This window comes from Gigantopelta aegis, chromosome 4 (genome assembly GCF_016097555.1).
Source record: "Gigantopelta aegis isolate Gae_Host chromosome 4, Gae_host_genome, whole genome shotgun sequence".
In the NCBI taxonomy this organism is placed as follows: domain Eukaryota; kingdom Metazoa; phylum Mollusca; class Gastropoda; order Neomphalida; family Peltospiridae; genus Gigantopelta; species Gigantopelta aegis.
The window spans coordinates 45,298,798-45,319,549 of NC_054702.1; the positions used below are offsets into that span (position 1 = coordinate 45,298,798).

General features: G+C 34.2%; 1 protein-coding gene across 4 annotated transcripts in view; it reads left to right on the forward strand.

The window, feature by feature from the left end:
• The window catches only part of LOC121370606 (EH domain-binding protein 1-like), an 88,848-nt gene that overhangs the window by 39,320 nt on the left and 28,776 nt on the right, over window positions 1-20,752 (forward strand). For 3 of the 4 annotated variants that reach the window (XM_041495951.1, XM_041495954.1, XM_041495953.1), the window contains 6 exons: window positions 1,281-1,425; window positions 4,345-4,389; window positions 6,554-6,757; window positions 7,692-7,783; window positions 10,126-10,246; window positions 12,918-13,017. In XM_041495951.1, the coding sequence (XP_041351885.1) occupies window positions 1,281-1,425; window positions 4,345-4,389; window positions 6,554-6,757; window positions 7,692-7,783; window positions 10,126-10,246; window positions 12,918-13,017 (707 nt within the window). The remainder of the gene's footprint in view (window positions 1-1,280; window positions 1,426-4,344; window positions 4,390-6,553; window positions 6,758-7,691; window positions 7,784-10,125; window positions 10,247-12,917; window positions 13,018-20,752) is intronic. The other variant, XM_041495952.1, reaches the window with a different exon arrangement.

Below are 20,752 nucleotides of genomic sequence, written 5' to 3' on the forward strand. Positions count from 1 at the left end.
CCAACCTCTTAACCAAACATTTTCTCTTTTTCAATTAACAGCTGGTCTGTAACAGGCATTTTGGGCTCGGACATCTGAAAACCACATAAAGAGAGCCTCCTCTTAACTTTTCATTTCTGCTGATAACCATTTAGCCCTGTTTTTCAAAATATCACTGACCGTGGATCTGTCAATATTTTTGTTTGCTCCATTTAGCACTAAAATGACTAGCAATGTTGTCCTGCATGTTCTTAGGGTGGGTGGTTTTATATAAAGAAATTATCTTTTATGCAAATTAGGTCTGCTTGAAAATGGCCATATACATGTAGCACCATTATACTTAATACAAATGTACAGTATTAAATAAAATAAACACATTCGACATTAATCCTTTAATAGAATGACTCCATATTACCAAAGACAATACATGACATCCAGTTTAGCAGACATGGACAATTCGGAAATCATGTGATATAATGTCGGCAAGTGACGAGATCAATGGTGTCAAGTAGCTGCATGTGTGTGGTGTATACTGCTGCCTATGGTGGTGAGATGTTATAGGTGGCATCTTTGAATTTATATTGTTGTCGTAAAGAAATGTTTCCAGGCATGGGATGCACATTTGTTCCTTATTTACTATGTTGGTATTGGAAGGCATCAATTCTGGTGTGAAAAACAGAATAACATTGATGTATGTTTATTCCTGATAAATTGTGGTCAGATGGTGTAAATGTCGTCGTAATGACAGTCATTGTAATGAGGTGTGAAAGTATGTACTTTTTGTTATTTCAACAACAAAAGAAAATATTACTTAGTGCTACATAATATGTCTGGGCTTCAGCCAGAGGGTAAAATGGGTAAAATGCCATCCCCCCCAAAAAAAAGTTTGGGTATGGCGCCATACCCAAAATTGTTCACAGATTTTATTTTTTTTACTTGACCTTTTGATATAATTAATTACTGTATGATTAATATTGGCTTTAAAAATTAAATGATTATAAAACTATTCTTTTCATATGTACAGCAAGGTGAACAGAGATAGGAAAACGTGTCTGAGGATCCTAAATTCCATCTTCTTTGGCACCTGCATTCTAAAAACTCAGTTCCATAGCGCCATTCCAAAAAATTCTTTCTGGCAGAAACAATGTACATGTGTAATATGTCATGGAATAAACATGTAATTCACATACACTGTTAAGTTTGCTGATTGGGAAAAAGTCACAACCAATTGCAGGTTTAACATTCATTTGGACAAGCAGCATCTTTTGACTGTTATGACATTTGTATGTGTTTGTTGCTAGGATGATGAACGAAAGCGGCATCTTCGTGAGCGTGCCCGGAAACTGATAGCTGAAGTGAGAATGAGTATGGACAGTCCACAGGCCTCGCTGGATAAAGAAGAAAGTGTTCTGCCTGCCACCACTGAACAGGAGGCTGCCCCACCAGGTAGGAAATCTTCAACTATAGATCATTTAACTTACTGTACTGAGCTCAGATCACCAACATATTGTGAATACTTGTAAGCTTTGACACAAACAAGTTCAAAACAAGGAATTTTTCCCCCTACTGTCCCCTTTTGCCATCTGTCTATATTTGTAAATATTGGATTGATAAAATATTTGGCATGACAAGTGATAACTTAACATACATCTTTTTACATCAGATCCATACTTCTTGTGAAGTCAGCAAGCATGACTTGTCAAATACATCATACTTCAATGCAACAACAAAAGCATCCTCTTTTGATCTTTATAAAACTTAAAAAAAAAATTGTATTAAATATATGTTTAAAACTAACATCATCGAGAGAAAGACATAACAAGAAGAATATAATTTAACCAGCTGCATCATTTCACTTGTTTTTACTGCCTACATGTGAAATTAGGTTAAATTTCTGTTTCTCCGTATTAAATAAAAAGTTTAATGTTAATTTTTTTATTTCACCATTAGAACTTTTAATAAATAACATTTGAATCTTATTCATAACTTGAGGAATGATCACATATATTTTGTGTGTATGCAATTGAAAATGAAATTGTAGATATCACCAATAAAAAATAATAAATGCTTTTGTTAGGGAAACAAAGAGGAGTTGACCTCTTAATGTTTGCTGGGGTAAAGTACAAAAAGCTGATGTTGATCCTTGTTTATGTTCCAACTTCTATCAGCTTATATTGTATTTTGCCCACTCGTGTTGGCTGGAATCAGTGTAACTTCATCATGCATGTTCCCTGCATTACAAAGAGCTTTATTTATTTTATTTTTTTATTATTATTTTTTATTATTATAATTTTTTTTTTTAATAATCAAGTATTTGGAGATAGAACTAGCATGGTACAGTCACCCCATGAATCAATTCATAGTTATTCAACTTCTCTTCTTTCAATAGTTAAGCATAATCCTTACTATTCTATTATTGAATATTAGGAATTACCACGGTTATTATCGTAATAAAATAACTGTCGGAACATCTTTTTACTTGTTTGAGTATTGTGTTGTTTGTCTTGTCATGACTGTTGTTCTTAATGTTTGTATTAGATTTGGTCAGTTGCATTCTGATGTACTTAAAAAGTCTCCAACATTACCTTTTGTAGCAATCTATAGTCTGTCCCACGGGCACGACTGTTTTTTAAATATGTAAATACAGTTAACTAAAATGGACAGATGTTTGTCATCATGTGAGAATGTTACTGAGAATGCATGTCAACATAGTGTGTTAAGCAGGGTATCATTTGTTTATCTCATCAGGGAATAGATAACATTTTTAAAAAGAACCAGAGCACTGTAATATAAAAAAAGAAGTGTGTTTTGTTTAATGACAACACTAGAGAACATTGATTTAGTAATCATCGGCTATTGGATGTCAAACATTTGGTAATTTTGACATATATCAAAGAGAGGAAACCTGCTACATTTTTCCATTAGTAGCAAGGGATCTTTTATATGCACCATCCCACAGACAGGATAGCACATACCACAGCCTTTGATATACCAGTCATGGTGCACTGGCTGGAACGAAAAATAGGCCATTAGCCATTAGTCAACTGGTGGAGATGGATCCCAAGACTACAACACATCAGGAGAGTGCTCTACTACTGGGCTATGTCCCACCTCAACTGTACTATACTATAACAGTCCTTCACTTCTGAAAATATCAGGCGAGTGACAAGTCACTCTCCTCATAAACTCCAGGAAAGTGATTTGCGTTCCATTGGAATAATCTTGAGTAAAGCTTGCACATATTGATATTTGGAAAAAAGTTTTAAATACCTCACATTAAAAACAATCACTGAATCAGTATCAATGATATCTAAACACTGGAGGGCTGGCTGGGGTTAAAGCATAGTCTTTTCAAACAATAAGCTGGAGGCGCACAGTTACAATACTTTTAGGTGGTCAATAAAAAAACACTTCTGAGATGAAATTAAAGGTATGTTTAGATGTGCAAGCTCGATTGTTCACCTCAAATGTGAAGGACTGCTGTGAAAGATTAAAGGGCTCTTTTTATTATTTTCTACCCTCAAACTACCTGTAGGTATGGTCCAGCTTATGTAGATATGGTCATAATCGGCACACCTCAACTTCTACTTCTGTTACAATGTAGATAGATTTAAATGCACTTTAGCATGCAGCTAACAACACAATGAACATGTAAGAGTTGTGAATACCAAATACCTGTCATTTATAGGAGTAATAGACCAGTTAACTGTTACTTGTTTTTTTTATATTGAAAACCTGTTTAAACTGTATTGGAACTGTGTGAGACGGTGTATGTTTGGACATTCCTGAGTTTGATATTGAGATCTGTATTCATTCTAAAAGAGTTGTCTTTTCCTGACACAGCCTTCTTGTTTGACTAGAGATTGAATGTTAAATATTATACAGTGATATGAATATTGCTAGGAACTAAAGTTTGTGGAGTTTTAAAAAAAACTTAGATTGTAAAGTTGTGTCTTAATTAGGATAAAGGTTGTTTGATGTTTGTCTCACCTTGGTGAAGTCTGCAAAATATAGGTATTACTTTTCCAGTGAGAGCAGCAATTTTTATATTTTGGTCCATTAAGTTTTCATGTTCAAGCGGCATTTCTCACAAACTGTAAGTTATAGATCAATGAAGCTTGGTTTACAGTGGCATCTATTAATGGTCATCTGAAATCAAAATAGTTATTGAATTTAAAAAAACCCCCAAAAAACCCAAACTATATTAATTTTGAATGTTACATGCAAAAGTATTTATTAATTTACTGAGTCAGTTTATTGTAGGTGATTAAACTGATAAACAAATACTGAATGATCTTGACTTTCTGTCTTCTTCATATTTTGCACATTTTTTGTTCACTTTATTTCTTTGTGTATGCATGACAGTGCCCCTGAAAGCATACCGAGTTGGCCCCAGATTTCGATATGTTGGTATGTAATGCATGTGTTCTGCATCCTTCCTTTTTAATATTTCAGCTTTGCTATCCTGTTCTGTTTTGGGTTTTATTTAGCACTGATACCCTTTTACCCAAAAAATACAGTTTGTTTGAAACAATAATTTAATACTTAATAATCCAACACAAAGGATATATATATATTTTTTTAATTTATACAAAATATTTAATAGTTCTTTTAGCTGTAGAATAGAAAGTTTACATGTAAATTTAGGAATCTGAATATTCCTCTATTCAAGCACATTTTGAAAAAATTAATTACATGTATCTATAGGCTTCAATATAGTGGTACAATGTATAGCTTGACTTATTTTAAATAAACACTTGTATCAGGGGCGACGCAGACGGTACGGCCAGTATGGCCATGGCTGTACCACTTTTCTATGAGGTATTTGAAAGTAAAGTCTGGCAACCTCAAGCCGTACCACTATTTTTTACACTGTGCTTCCCCTGTGTATGTATTGGACATTATTAAAATGCCTTCTTTGTGTCACTATGTCCTTAATGGTATATCTATTTGTAATGCTGTTGCTGTAATAGCGTTCAGCTGGGTTAACAATCTGGCCAAAATTTAGGTTGATGAAACATAATTATTCATTCAGAAAAACTGTATTCTTTGATATTAATTTCCTATTTTCTTTCCCGACTAAACATCCATTATATCTACCAGTAGTAAATGTATTTTTGTGTAAAACAGTAAACAGTAAAATATTAGGAGCATGTTATTATTCAGTTATCCATTTTAACATGCATGTTTGTACATAATCATTTAATTTTATAGTAATAAAGACCATTTTTACTTTTTCAATAAAAAAAATATTTAATACATGTTAAATGAATGATCAGAACTACACATATGTTCTTAAGGGTACTACCTGTATATCTTTTTGTAATGGTGTTGCTGTAATGGCATTTTGCTAGGTTAAGCAGTTACGACAGAGATGTTGTTACTTGTAGGACATTTGTTTTACTTAGACAATCCCACCCTCCCTTGGTTAACTGCCAGGATGAACTTTACGGATGGAGTATATATTCTTTTCACATTTTTTCACTTCTTATGTATTGCCCTTGTTTATTTCCCAGGACAGCATGCTTGAACTGGTGCTTGATATAAGGACAAAATTAAATTATAATTTTATTGAAATTAACAGTGATAATGATTCTAGTTTTATGCTAAACATGTTGCTAGGCCACTTGTCCAGCATAACCAAACTGTCAATGTGGATAGAAACTAAAAACAAATTGTATATATTCAGTGTCATGTAGTTATAATTTGTTTTAACAATTTGTTGTTTATCATGTCTGGCTTTTTTCTGACTGGTTGTACTATGTGGATAAAAAAAAATACATTTCATTCTAATACGATGGATATGGTTGTTTGTGGTTATAGCATTGTGTCATTTTTCAAATGTTTGTGTGTTTTAGGGTCTAGAAAAAACCTTGTAACCAGATTAACTCTGTTTTTAACTCCTGACTAATCAAAATGTGTTTTTTTGTCTAAATATTATCATGCCTTCTTGATGTAATCTTCCATTCTGGTTTTTATTGCCAGTAAAAGTATCAGTGGTATGTAGCATCATTTGAAACAGCAAATAACATTTTACTAGAATCAGAGAATTCCACCTGATGCAGATTTTAAGAATGTTTGGATATTCAAGTTAACCAAGTCTCATTGTTTTGTGCATGTATTGTCTTTGTATAAATCATGATTAAATTATTCCACAGATTTCAATGATACATAAATTATAATGTGTCTCATTGTTTTGTGTATGTATTGTCTTTGTATAAATCATGATTAAATTATTCCACAGATTTCAATGATATATAAATTATAATGTGATATATACAAGTAAACCTTTTTATAAAAGACTATGCATTTTGACACATTATTTCCTTTCACAGAACTTGAAAATTTAAGTGAGTGTATTGTTTGAGGATTCCCATAAAAAATCATGGTGTGTAATGATCTAAAATATGTGGGTAGTGCAAGTTGTTGTTTGTATGTTGTCTGTCTCGGGTCGGATCCCTGGCTGTCCAGAGACCGGACCCATGATGGACATGCCTGAAACCCCATTGGTTATGCGGGCATGTTAAAACAGTTCACGATCACGTTCACGTTCATGTTTGTACGTTGTGTGTAGGTTCTCCACCGAGCGTACCGAAAGACGTCTCAAACCGGCCACCCGAGCTGAGGATGAAGAAGCTGGTACTAGCGAAACCAAACCTGTCTATAGGGCTGTCCAGCGACGACCACAAACAGACCCCCAGTCCCGAGGACAGCACTGCAAGTACCGACACGGGCAGACAAGAGGCAAGGCTGGAGCGCACTGGGAGCGCAGAACAAGGTTTGATTTCAGTACACCAAATACAGTAGAATTTTGTTGGGTCAAACTGCAAAGGGTCGAATGCATCGCAACGCTCGAACCAAAATCAAGTCCCTAGTTACACTTGCACATTGTTGACAGAATGGTTGGGTTGAACTACCCAATAGGTCGAGGACTTTCTCGAGCACCGATGGGGTTTGAGCCAATGCTATTCAACTGTAGTTTGATTATATTTTAAGTTTGGTTTCTAGTAAATGAAAATTTAACATATTCTTGTCAGTGTGAAATAGGGACGAATATTCTGATAAGTGTGATATTTCGACAAGAATCCAAGATATTGAATTTTAGGAAATTATTTTTAGAAGTTTAATGGTATATTAGTGTAATATATTTTTTGCCTTTTTCTTTTTAAAATATATTCTGATATACCTTGATTTAAAATGTTCTAAGACAATCGCCATGGAAATTATATCACAAACCTGTATTATTTTGTAAACATCTGTTGAATGGATATATTTTTAACAAAGAAAGCTTTAACTACTTGTTGATGTTTATTCGCCAATATCATAATTTAGGGGGTGGGACGTAGCTCAGTGGTACAGCGCTTGCCTGATGCGCGATCTATCCTAGATCAATTCCCGTCAGTGGACCCATTGGGCTATTTCTCATTCCAGCCAGTGCTCCACTACTGGTGTAACAACAGACTATCCTGTCTGTGGGATGGTGCATATAAAAGATCCCTTGCCACTAATCGAAAAGAGTAGTCCATGTAGTGGCGACAGCGGGGTTTTCCCTGTCAGTATATGTGGTCCTTAACCATATGTCCGACATCATATAACCGTAAATAAAATGTGTTGAGTGCGTCGTTAAATAAAACATTTCCTTCCTTCCTTCTATTATACCATGTTCTAAACTGATGCTCTGAATATTGTGCTAATATGCTGTTACATTTCAGGTGCTGGGTATGAAGACAATCTTGGCAGTGATGGAGAACTCGAACATTCGGACGGCTCGGAGCTAGATCTCATACTTAACCTAGACGATGAGGTGAGGAATAGTTGTGTAACTGCACACAGCACATTTTAAACTACGACTATTTGGTGTGTAAACACATGGTTACATTGACATTTAATCAGTAGAGAGAAAGAGAGGAATCCAGTTGCTGCTCTGTAGGCTACTCTTACTAATAAAGCAGCAAGGCATATTTTATATGCAGTTTTCCTTAGACAGGACAGTACATACCAAGACCAAAGATGTTCCAGCTGTGGGGCACTTTATGGGATGGGAAATGGACAATGAAGTATGCATTTTATTTATTGGAAAATAGGCTAATGAAAGTTAGCATATATTTACGCAGTAGATTTCTTCACTCGTTCTCTAAATCTTTGATATGAGGAGATATTAAGGAGTACATTTTTAGAAAAAAACACATTTACGATGCCAAAAAATTGGGCATTGGGACAATGGCTCATTAGTTGTATGTGGGGCTAGCCCAAAATCATTCCCTCCCCCCCCCCCAAAAAAAAGGGAGATAACCTCTAGCAATATTTGCAGGTGATTGATGCTAAAATGCAGATCTAGATTTACCATAAATATATTAAATTTTATAAATACTGATTGAACAAAAAGAAAAAGTGTCATGTATCAAGAACAAGGGAGGTAAGTCCAGTTACCAAAGAATAATTTAAAAATGGAGAATAATTCTAGTGTTGCCTGGAGTATTCTGAAGGTTATAAAAACACATTTCAAGTGATCGATCCCCATCGGTGGGCCCATTGGGCTATGACTCATTCCAGCCAATGCACCACGACTGGCATATCAAAGGCCGTAGTATGTGCTATCCTGTCTGTGCGATGGTACATATAAAAGATCCCATGCTACTAATGGAAAAATGTAGCAGGTTTCCTCTCTAAGACTATATGTCAAAATTAAAAAAAATTTGACTTCCAATAGCCGATGATTAATAAATCAATGTTCTAGTGGTGTCCTTAAACAAAGCAAACAAACATTTCATGTTATTGTTAATAGCTGATTCTTGAATATTAAAATATTTTAAATTAATAATGCCTCTTTGAATGAAATATTACTAACACATCATGGGTGGGGGGATGAGTATTTTAGTTCCATGTTGTTTATTTCGCACAATGTATTAAGTGACACTTTGTGTTTATTTCGCACAATGTATTAAGTGACATGTCACGGGGATCCTATAATACCCGTAACTGAATGAAACACGATTGTCCAAATATCTCTCCTAACTGTATATCTATTAGATCTCTCTGTAACAGGCAGTTATACCCGCTGGCTCGTCTCTAGGTATGATCAGAGATACGATCTTATATAAAGTATATATTATTATAGCACGTTTAGTTCACTAGAAAACACAACAAAAACACAATACACTTTGGAATCTGTATTAACCTACGCTGACAAATGTACTGCCGCAGTAGTTAATTAACAACAACAAATAATAACAACCCAGAACTGATCACTTAATTAGTTAATCTCTAGGTGTCTAGTTTACACAATATGCTAATCACTTCACCGTGACACAACACCCACACGTGTGATAATTGAGAAACGCTAACACACACACGTGTGATAATGGAGAAACGCTTCCAGGAGACTTAATTAGTAAAGGAATTACAACTCTATTCCTAACTGGTTAATTTTTAATTAACCCTAATTACTCATTCAATAACCTTGTAATACAGACTTAATACTGGTACCTATCACAATAAAGACAATAACCTACAGTTTACCTAGGTCCTCTAGGATGACTGGATAAGCTTTATATATATATATCAGAACGGTGAGCCTACAGTATTACTGTGTCAGATGACTGGCAGCACTGTCTAAATAATATTGGTATAATACAGTATTAAAATATTTAAAGTCACATCAATCACATCAAGGTTATACACAGAGCAGAAATAAAATTATTTACCAGTCCGGACGGACAGCGATTCCTGGAAGCCTTCCTATGTTTCTCCCCGATATCTCTAAAACCCTAGCTATTTATTAAAAAAGCTGAATATCGCCTGTGGGTACAAGGCGGTACCTCACATATCAAGTGAATTTCCACAGCGACCAAGATGGCATATCTTTCTCTTAGATCGTCAGACTCAATGACGCCAAGTCGCCAAAATCACGGTTGTAAAAACCGCACTCGCGGAGGTATTACGTAACAAGTTGGCAACCTGGGCTTAAGTGCATATTGAAACAGCACACGGCCCTCTAAAACAATTAATATCACCACAGGCGAAAAGAAATTAAGAGCATGTACCGTCACATGACACTTGGTGTTTATTTCGCACAATGTATTAAGTGACACTTGGTGTTTATTTCGCACAATGTATTAATTGACACTTGGTGTTTATTTCTAACAGCACATGCGTGACACTAACCAGTACGTCCAGGCCGAGATGGACGCTCTAGAGTACGAACAGACTCAGGTGGATGACAGGGCAGCCCAGGTGGAGAAGCAACTTAGAAGGGTCATGGACAAAGGTGGGTGTTGTTGTTATGTGTTTTCTGGATCGCAAATGAAAAGCTGGAAACCATACTGTTTGTTGTTTAGGGTAAAATTCTCTTGGTAAACCCCTATTTTTCAAGATTCTGCAAAGTTTTCCAGATTTTTTGTCCAATGTAATTTTTAACCCTGATAGACACATTCAAGAGTTGTGTATTTTCACACATCCCTCTTGTGGACCATATTGTGATTGAGTACTCGCTTGATATGCAGTGGGTCGTAGAATTCCAGCCAATGGTGCACAACTGGTGTTATGGAAGATTGGATTTTGCTATAAATGGAGTTGTCTCCCTTATTCCATGTCTTTGGAGAATTTAAAAGGTTTTATTACTTTTAAAAATATTTTTGTAATAATGGAAAATATTTTGTACCTATTGGTGACATATTTTACAAGTTCGAGATAATTTACATTAGAAAACATTGATATCAGGTTAAACATGTCTTAATTTATAGATATAATTTTCAAAAAGTCATAATCATTGTATTATTTTATAAATGTTTTGTTATTTTAATGATAGAAATGTTTGGTCTTAATATTGTGATAGAAATATGTTGTAAGGTCCCAGTAATAATAAAAGTTGTGAGATCTCAGTAATAGAAGTTTGTTGTTATATTTCCGTAATAACTAGTTTTTACATCTCGGTAATAGTAGAAGTCTGTTGTTAGATCGCAGTAATAGTAAAAATCTGTTGTTAGATTCAGTAATAATCGAAGTTTTTAGATCTCAGTAATAATAGGGGTTTGTTGTTAGATTCAGTGATAATAGAAGTTTTTAGATCTCAGTAATAGTAGAAGTTGTTAGATCTCGGTGATAGTAGAAGTTTGTTGTTAGATTTCAGTAGTAATATAAGTTTTTAGATCTCAGTAATAGTAGAAGTTGTTAGATCTCAGTGATAGTAGTGTCTGTTGTTAGATTTCAGTAATAGTAGAAGTCTTTTGTTAGATTTAAGTAGTAATAGAAGTTGTTAGATCTCAGTAATAGTAGAAGTCTGTTGTTAGATCTCAGTAATAATAGACGTCTGTTGTTTGATCTCAGTAATAGTAGAAATCTGTTGTTAGATCTCAGTAATAATAGAAATCTGTTGTAAGATCTCAGTAATAATATAAGTTATTAGATTTCAGTAATAGTAGAAGTTTGTTGTTAGATCTCAGTAATAATAGAAGTTATTAGATGTCAGTAATAGTAGAAGTCTGTTGTTAGATCTCAGTAATAATAGAAGTCTGTTGTTAGATCTCAGCAATAATAGAAGTTATTAGATGTCAGTAATAGTAGAAGTCTGTTGTTAGATCTCAGTAATAATAGAAGTTATTAGATGTCAGTAATAGTAGAAGTCTGTTGTTAGATCTCAGTAACAGTAGAAGTCTGTTGTTAGATCTCAGTAACAGTAGAAGTCTGTTGTTAGGTCTCAGTAATAGTAGAAGTGTGTTGTTAGGTCTCAGTAATAGTAGAAGTCTGTTGTTAGGTCTCAGTAATAGTAGAAGTCTGTTGTTAGATCTCAGTAACAGTAGAAGTCTGTTAGATCTCAATTATAGTAGACATTGTGTGGTGTCAGTAACAGTAGACGTCTGTTGTTAGATCTCAGTAATAATAGAAGTTATTAGATGTCAGTAATAGTAGAAGTCTGTTGTTAAATCTCAGTGGTAGTAGACATGTGGTCTCAGTAATAGTAGAAGTCTGTTGTTAGATCTCAGTAATAGTAGACATTGTGTGGTGTCAGTAACAGTAGACGTCTGTTGTTAGATCTCAGTAACAGTAGAAGTCTGTTGTTAGATCTCAGTAACAGTAGAAGTGTGTTGTTAGATCTCAGTAACAGTACAAGTCTGTTGTTAGATCTCAGTAACAGTAGAAGTCTGTTGTTAGATCTCAGTAATAGTAGAAGTCTGTTGTTAGATCTCAGTAACAGTACAAGTCTGTTGTTAGATCTCAGTAATAGTAGAAGTCTGTTGTTAGATCTCAGTAACAGTAGAAGTCTGTTGTTAGGTCTCAGTAACAGTAGATGTCTGTTGTTAGATCTCAGTAACAGTACAAGTCTGTTGTTAGATCTCAGTAACAGTACAAGTCTGTTGTTAGATCTCAGTAACAGTACAAGTCTGTTGTTAGGTCTCAGTAATAGTAGAAGTCTGTTGTTAGATCTCAGTAACAGTACAAGTCTGTTGTTAGGTCTCAGTAACAGTAGATGTCTGTTGTTAGATCTCAGTAACAGTACAAGTCTGTTGTTAGATCTCAGTAACAGTACAAGTCTGTTGTTAGATCTCAGTAACAGTACAAGTCTGTTGTTAGATCTCAGTAACAGTAGAAGTCTGTTGTTAGATCTCAGTAACAGTACAAGTCTGTTGTTAGGTCTCAGTAATAGTAGAAGTCTGTTGTTAGGTCATAGTAACAGTAGAAGTCTGTTGTTAGGTCATAGTAACAGTAGAAGTCTGTTGTTAGGTCTCAGTAACAGTAGAAGTCTGTTGTTAGATCTCAGTAATAGTAGAAGTATGTTGTTAGGTCATAGTAACAGTAGAAGTCTGTTGTTAGGTCATAGTAACAGTAGAAGTCTGTTGTTGGGTCTCAGTAACAGTAGAAGTCTGTTGTTAGGTCATAGTAACAGTAGAAGTCTGTTGTTAGGTCTCAGTAACAGTAGACATGTGATGTTTGACTTATAGGGAAGAACAAGAGCCAGGAGGAGAAGCTGATGCAGGAATGGTTTCACCTTGTTAACAAGAAGAACGCTCTGATCCGGCGACAGATGCAGCTCAACATTCTGTAAGTAACTGTTGTTTCAAAATGGCCAGTCAGCACATTGAAGAAACCATAATATGCCCTTCAGTAATGTGAAGTGAATTACAGAACTGATCTCACTGTTGGTGGTGGGATGTAGCCCAGTCGTAAAGCACTTGCTGCTCTGGTATCGTTCCCCGTTAGTGGACCCTTTAGGCTAGTTCTCATTCAAGCCAATGCTTCGAAACTGTTGGAACATAGGCTGTGGTATATACTATCCTGTTTGTGAGATGGTGCATGTAAAAGATCTCTTGCTGCTAATCGAAAAATAGCTTCTGTAATAACAGGTTGTAGCTACATTGTTTTTCCTCAAGTGCAGTAGATCTTCGGATCAGTCCCCTGGATCCTGAATTATTTCCTGTCAGACCTGTACTCCCATCTCTGAAAAAACCCATATCAATCATTTCTTACATATTGTTTTTTTTCCCCCATCCCAACAGGTGCCCAACATTTGGTATATCAAAGGCCATGGAATGTGCTGTCTTGTCTAAGGGAAAGTGTATATAAAAGATCTTTTACTACTAATTGGTTTCCTCTGAAAACGCTCAGATGTTTGACATTCAGTAGCTGATGATTTATTAACCAGTTAGGGGTGTCATAACCTTCTGACTACTGTATTAATTTTTGACAAAACACATGAACAAGTTTGTGACTTACTCCCATATTATTTTCAAAGAAGTAGATGTTTTAATTTAAGCCCCAAAAAATCATTAACGTTGCATTTACTTACACACATTTGTGGCCAAATGTCCAGTATTTACTGTATTATTCCCAATAATTGTGTTTTTTTGACAACAATTGTTGTGTTTAAACAAACCATGATTCATAGCCCAATATTTAGTGATTTTCGTTGTTGGTAAAGCAGTCAGATTGGTTGTCACCTTAGCTGTCACAATCAGCTATCAATTCCTCAAGATGTTTCACCATTGTTGTCAAGTGAAAATACTCACTGAAAACCATTTTTTTAAACTAAACATTTGTGGGTAGTCCTCAGAAAACCTCCCAAAATTAAAGTGGCCGTTTTAGTCTGGATTAAAGCTATTGCAGATTCAGCTATTATTTCCAGCCAGTCACATGTGCAAAATGGCAGGAAATGTGAATTATTTAATACATTGCATACCATTTACAGAGTGTTGACTTGTGTGACTTCAGGTGAGATATCTCGCTTACAGGTACTGTACCCAGAAGGTTATATGAAACAAAATTTAACATTGCTGCTTGAAGGAGATTATTATGTTCCTGAAACAGTTAGGGGTTTTTTTTTGCTTCATTTTTTAAACAAAATGTCATAGTTACTATATATTATTTTAGACCCATCTAAATGCTGGCTATTAAACATTGTATTAAGCTTAAACAGACATTTCATTCTTTGACCCCAATAACCTGTCTGTGTTTTCAATATACCATAGTGGTGTTATCTGTAGAAGCAAAATATTGAACAAATATAACATGGAAACATTGAGTTTCCAGTTTGCAGTACATTTGTTTCTTGCTATTTTTGTTTCTGATATACACCTTTGGCTATTAGTCAACCTTTTTCCTGTAATATTAATATTGTTTAATAATTTGCTAGTCACTTACAATGGAGAGAGAGGAATATGTATATATATATATTGTTTTAGCATTTTGTGAATAATGGAATGAAACCCCTTAAAACTGAGCCCTCAGTAAATCAGAATTTCCTCAAAATCAGAGTCTTTTCCATAATCTTGTGATTCACCCATCTTTTAACAGTACAAGTTACCCTTCTTAACTGGAAACCCCTCTGAATAGAACAGTGGACGAATAATCAAGTCCCAATGGTTTTATTTAATGTAAATTATACCACTGAAAATAAGACAATCAAACTGAAAAATCAATCATTCTTGACTATATCTATTTACTACTTACCGTTTACAGTGCCATAAAAAAAAAAATTGCCCGACTAGCCTGTCTGTTATAAAATTGGGGACATAATTTAAAAAAAAAAAATAGTTTTCTTAAATTAAAACTGAAAAGAATTGCAATGATGGCTATATTAATTAAAAGATTTAAAGCCCAATCTATCCTGTTAAAATGGGACAGTAAATTAACTTGTTTTTTAATGATGACCTTGTGTACAGTTTAGGAAATTTTGAAATATTGCTTAAATGGAATAATGCAGATTTTAGGTGGGTTTTTTTTAAAGTAATCTGTTGTGAGTGAGCTCTGTGGTCTAGTGGATAATCCAACAGCCTTGCTTTAGCATTCCTTTAATATAAAAAAAACTCTCCTATTTCTCCCATGATTTCAATCTGTTGCAACGCTGTCTGTCAGTTTCCTCCGATTCTGTCTTCTGAGCTGTCCACACCATCGCCTGCCTGTCTCAACTTCCTCCACAGGGGCAGTCTGTGTACTTCCCTGCACCCACCTGGCATCCTTGTCTTCTGCCACAAATAAAGCTGGACTGACCCATGGTACCAATAGAGAAGTATAGTAGGCGGTACAAGTGCCTCTTAACAATACCAAAAGTGGTCAGACTAAGCCCACAACTAAAGCTGATGGGAAATGGACAGGTGTGTGGCACAGATAGCTACAAGAGACAAGCACATGTTGCAGTTGGAAAGACAAGGACTGGGATGTGGAGGTGGACAGCGAAAGAAGTTAAAAGATAGGAGGAACTGCCAGATCGGGAAGTAATGAGCTGGAAATCAAAGGAGAGATTGGAAAGGGGCAGTGGGATTAAAAAAAACAGAAGCTGTTTTGTTCTGTGCATATATTATAGGTATGATTATTTACTTCCCAAGCATTTTATGACGAAAATAAAATTCTCTGCATGTTATCAAGGTTCATGTTGTGGAGGGAAAGCAATCTTTCAAAATGTAATGAGTAATGAATAATTTGCTAGCCAAAAATATTTGACATTGTCTGTTAACTAGTCGTGCTATATGTCAAAATGACCAAATGTTTGACATCCAATAGCCGATGATTAATAATCATTGTGCTCTAGTGGTGTCATTAAACAAAACAAACGTCTTTTTTTTTAGCTAGTCAGTGCTTAAATGTTCAAAATGTGGATATTTTCTTAATATTCAAAAAGTGGTTATTTTGTCAGAGGCTTTCACTGGTTAAAATACTGCCGTTCCAACCGGTTTTTGTCATTCAACATCACCACCAGCCAGGAATGTTTTTGTTTGTTATTTTGTGGAACTAGCAATTATTTTATGTTTATATTCACACATTAGTTTGAGTCGGTCATGTTTCAATGTTCACACACGCTTGAAAAGACCCTAAATTTGAAGGGTTGCCCTAAAAAGTCCCTATTTTGATGATCTAGCCCTAAAAAGCCCTATATTTTATGGGCAAGTTCACAAAAGACCCTAAATTGGGCCATATAAGCCCTGAAATCATTAGAAATTTTTCTTCTTCCGGAAACATTAAATAAATTGCCAAAAATACATTGATATTTACTTTTATTTGTTGATCTCTGTGCTCGCTCGAATGTTGGTGTGTAAACAATGCCAAAATGATACCAACGATTCATTCATAAAACATCGTCAGTGTTTGGTATTGTTCGTAGAAGGATTCATTCGTAACTTTCAGGGAGCTCTTGATTGGTCATTCCAAAACAAAACACTTCTAAAATACTAATCAAGAGTCTTAATCTCAGTGCAAACTAAATAAAATGGAATATTCTTACATTATCTGAACTGAATCAGACATTTATGCCTATGTGGATTCTACGTATTTATGTTTATGAAAATGTGTTGGACAGTCCTCCGTTGATTCTGAGATCCCGCTCGAACACTCCCATTATTTTGTCGATTTCGAAGGTGATTGCAAATGGTGGACAGCAAAGTTTTAGTTCCTAAATTTTACTTACATTGACTCTAAAAACTCTCTAAATTTAGGTTTGAAATTTCTGTATAAATCATGTGTTTGGTCCGGCAGGTTTCAGTTTGGGCCAGCAGAATTTGTAGTTTCCTGGACCAAATTTCCGGAAGGAATTTCAGCCAGTTTTGACCCTGAGCTTTAAAACTGTGTAACCCAAACTACCATTTTAATAATATTCAGAAAGTTAACAATTTTTGTTGTGAATATTACTAAGAAACCTGAGTCTGTATGTATAATGAACACTAAAAGAACAAATGAGTTGGGTGACATTTATAAGTCGGTCAACTGATCTGAATCTTGACAATTTAACCATTTGCATTTTTAAAATCACATCTCTTCACAAGGCAGAGTCAAAAGGGTGTTTTGACAAGATTAAGACTGCTCCATGAGTCACTGTGAAGTATTTTGCCAATAGGAGTATTGTGACTTTCCAGGATGATGCATACATTCTACTTTGTCAGTAAGAGGTCCCCCACCTCCATGGCTAGTTAAGACATTTAAACCTGTACAAGAATGTATTTTTTTCTATGGATGTTGTTTTATTTTTTGATGCCATCACCCATAATAACCGAGCAAGATAGCCATAATACATATATTGCCAAGTTTTAAAAACTTTTTTTTTTATATATATAAAATTACTTGCACATAAGTGACATAAACATTGTAGTTACATGTACCAAATTGTAAAATTGTTTGCTGATTTAGATAGATATTATTTTAAAACATGTCAATAATAAAATTCTTTACCTATTTTACAAGTCAAACTAAAAAAAGACAGTTATGTTTTGTGTGATGTTCACAAGTATTAATAAACTACCATCATTTTCAATTAACTGAGTCCAAGAACTAAATTTCATTCCTTTTAGCAGACGTCTGCTAATCTGCTTTTCAATTAATCGTGAATGTTTGATGTGAGCACTAATTAATTAGAGGCACTTAGGTTTATTGCCAAGTGTTCACCTCCACTGGACTATGGCATTCCTGTTTGGAGGTAATTAGTGTAACAGAATATTTTCATAAAAGTTTAGTCCCGTCGTGGATGTGATTAATAAATGCATTGTAACTCAATTCACCCGAGAATGAAAACAAATTTGTTTTGGAGCTGATAATTAGTGTGAACACCTTGACTGTGTTTAGCTAAAAGCAAGCAGGTAATTGTCATATTTTACTGTTTACGCTTGGTCTTTTCCCTCAAGTAGCCTCCATCCTAACCCCTATGGTCATGTGTCTGAGGCTCTGTCATTGCAAATGGCTTGTTTAATCACAAAGTAATGACGAGGCCACATATGCCGCTCTTTGCAATGAAAACATTCCTCCATTGAAGTGCCACTAATATAGATTTGTGTACAGAAAGTAATAATTGAGCGATAGGAAAATTAGAAGCTTGGCAAGATCCACGCCTTGAGGTAGCTAGCCGCCCATCTTTTATGTCTGAATTTCCAAACTCACTCGGCACTAAGAGAAAAATGTAGCACATTAACAGATTTCCCTGCTAAAGACGAAAATTAGTATTGATTTGCTGGGGCCATGTTCAAAGAGGGGGAAAAGGTTTTGTGGGGATTACAGATTCTTATCTGTAACCCATCTTGCCGAATGAAACAAAATGAAACATCAGTGTAGACTGAAAAAACATGGCTGAAATGCAGTCGGAGGAAATAACGTAATTGTATCAATATTTGCTCATAGGTTTAGATGACGAGGACAGCGTGGAGAAAAAAATATTGCCCTTTCAAGGCTCTGGTAATCCACAGATGCATTTATCATTTCTTTGATAGCAAAATGGTATGCACTGTAATTGAAAAAAATTCAAATCAAATAGGATTCATGTTGTTTTTTTCTTTCTTGTTCTGAACCAAGATGATGGCTTAAGGCAGTGCAGCAGTTTTAAGATTAAAATAAGGAACAAGTAAATTTCTCTATTTAATTATCTAAATTAACAGCAAGAAAAGAACGGCTGAATTCACAAAAATTAAAATGGAATTTTTTTTTTTTTTTTTTTTTTTTAATAAAAAACAAAATATTTTTGCTTGTGTTATTTTTTTAATTGTTTAATATTACATATGTATATTTTGGGATAGCTTAATAAAATGATATTGTTGTTTTAGGTTTTTTTTATTTCATATTATTGTATCTGCCACAATTTATATTTAGAGTCTTCTTGTCCCAGAATCTGTATTTACTTCCAGTATTATATATACAATCGTTGATTTTGCAAGGACATATACATTAACATATTTAAAAAATACATATTAAGATTTAATTTTATTCAACTATTTTGATAAATATTTTATTTGTGATCGAACTGGAAAGAATTTTGTTTTAGCCAGTTTCACATATGTACATTATTTCCTTGAAAATTATTTTAACATGACTAATATAAAATAAAATTATATTTGGCAGTTGGCTAATTTGACAATATACTTACATGTAGTGAGCCCTGGATCTTGATTTATATTCTTAGATTTCAAAAAATATTAAAATTTTCATTGTGGTTATCTTTTGTTGCACATGTATGTTGAATCAAAGTGCAGAATTATGTTTTGATACAGTAAGAATCCAGTTTCTAAATGTTGTAATAGAGGTTTTTATCTGTTTTAGATGTATGCTAGTCAACTGAATATTTCTTGGACTAATAGCATTGCTAATAATGTTAGAAAATTATGCACTTATCGCTTGTTTAAAAATGTATATGGCACAGAACATGTTAATGTAAATATATATCAAAACAGGGTGTTATGAGAACCTTCCTGTTGAGCAGCAAATTTGCCCTATGTGCAATAATAAATGTGTTGAAGATGGAGTCCATGTTTTAATCAGGTGTGCAATGTACACAGATTTACATTTTAATTTTACATCTTTAGCAGGTTTTTTTTTAACAGATAATATGAGGTTTTTAATAATGTTCAAAAATTAAGTTTTTAATGTGTAGTAAGAACCTAATTTTTAATACTTCCAAAATACTATTTTTAATGTTAACACGTCGCCGAACACTTTTATATTCTTAACTTACATGTGATTATGTGTCCTTTAATTGTTTTGTAATTTATTAATATTATTTATAATACAAATTTGATGATAATAGCTTGAAACCTTTATGTATATGTATCTTTTAGTATGTGTTATATATATATAATCCCAGCAGGCACTCATAACGGAGAAAATAAAATTATAATTTCTCACTGAGAAATTATCATACATTGGTTTAACGTACACTACTATTGGACGATTTGACGCCAACAAACCAATCACCTGGTTGGTACTAAATATGACATCATCAAGATTTGGCAAAGCACACACAATGATGTCACGTAGTGTAAAGCATTTGCGTTTACGTCTTTCTGGTTTGAGTGTTAAACTTGTAATAAAATGGTAGCTTAATGCAATTCATTAGAGATTTTTTTTAACAGAATATATAGAACTTTGGGTTTTGAAAATTATCTGTGAACCGTGAATAAAATACAAAGTTAAAGCAATACCCAGAACAGTAAAGTAGTTTACGTCGTTTCTATATACATGGACGTGTAGCCAATGTAGGCTATATCGAAAATAAAGTTGAAAAAAGAAAAAAACCCACCCAAATAGCTGGCGGTAATAAATAGAATAACAAACAATACACACACACACACACACACATATATATATATATATATATATATATACACACACATATACACACACACACGCACATATACACACACACGCACACACACATGCATATACGTACATTCATTTTTATATTTTATTTATTGAAAGTCTCTCATACATGTAGTTCCTGTGATTTTATACTGTATTTTAAATTGCATTTTATTATTGTGTACATAAGGTGAGACTTTAATAAAATATCTGTCTGTCTGTCTGTCTGTCTGTC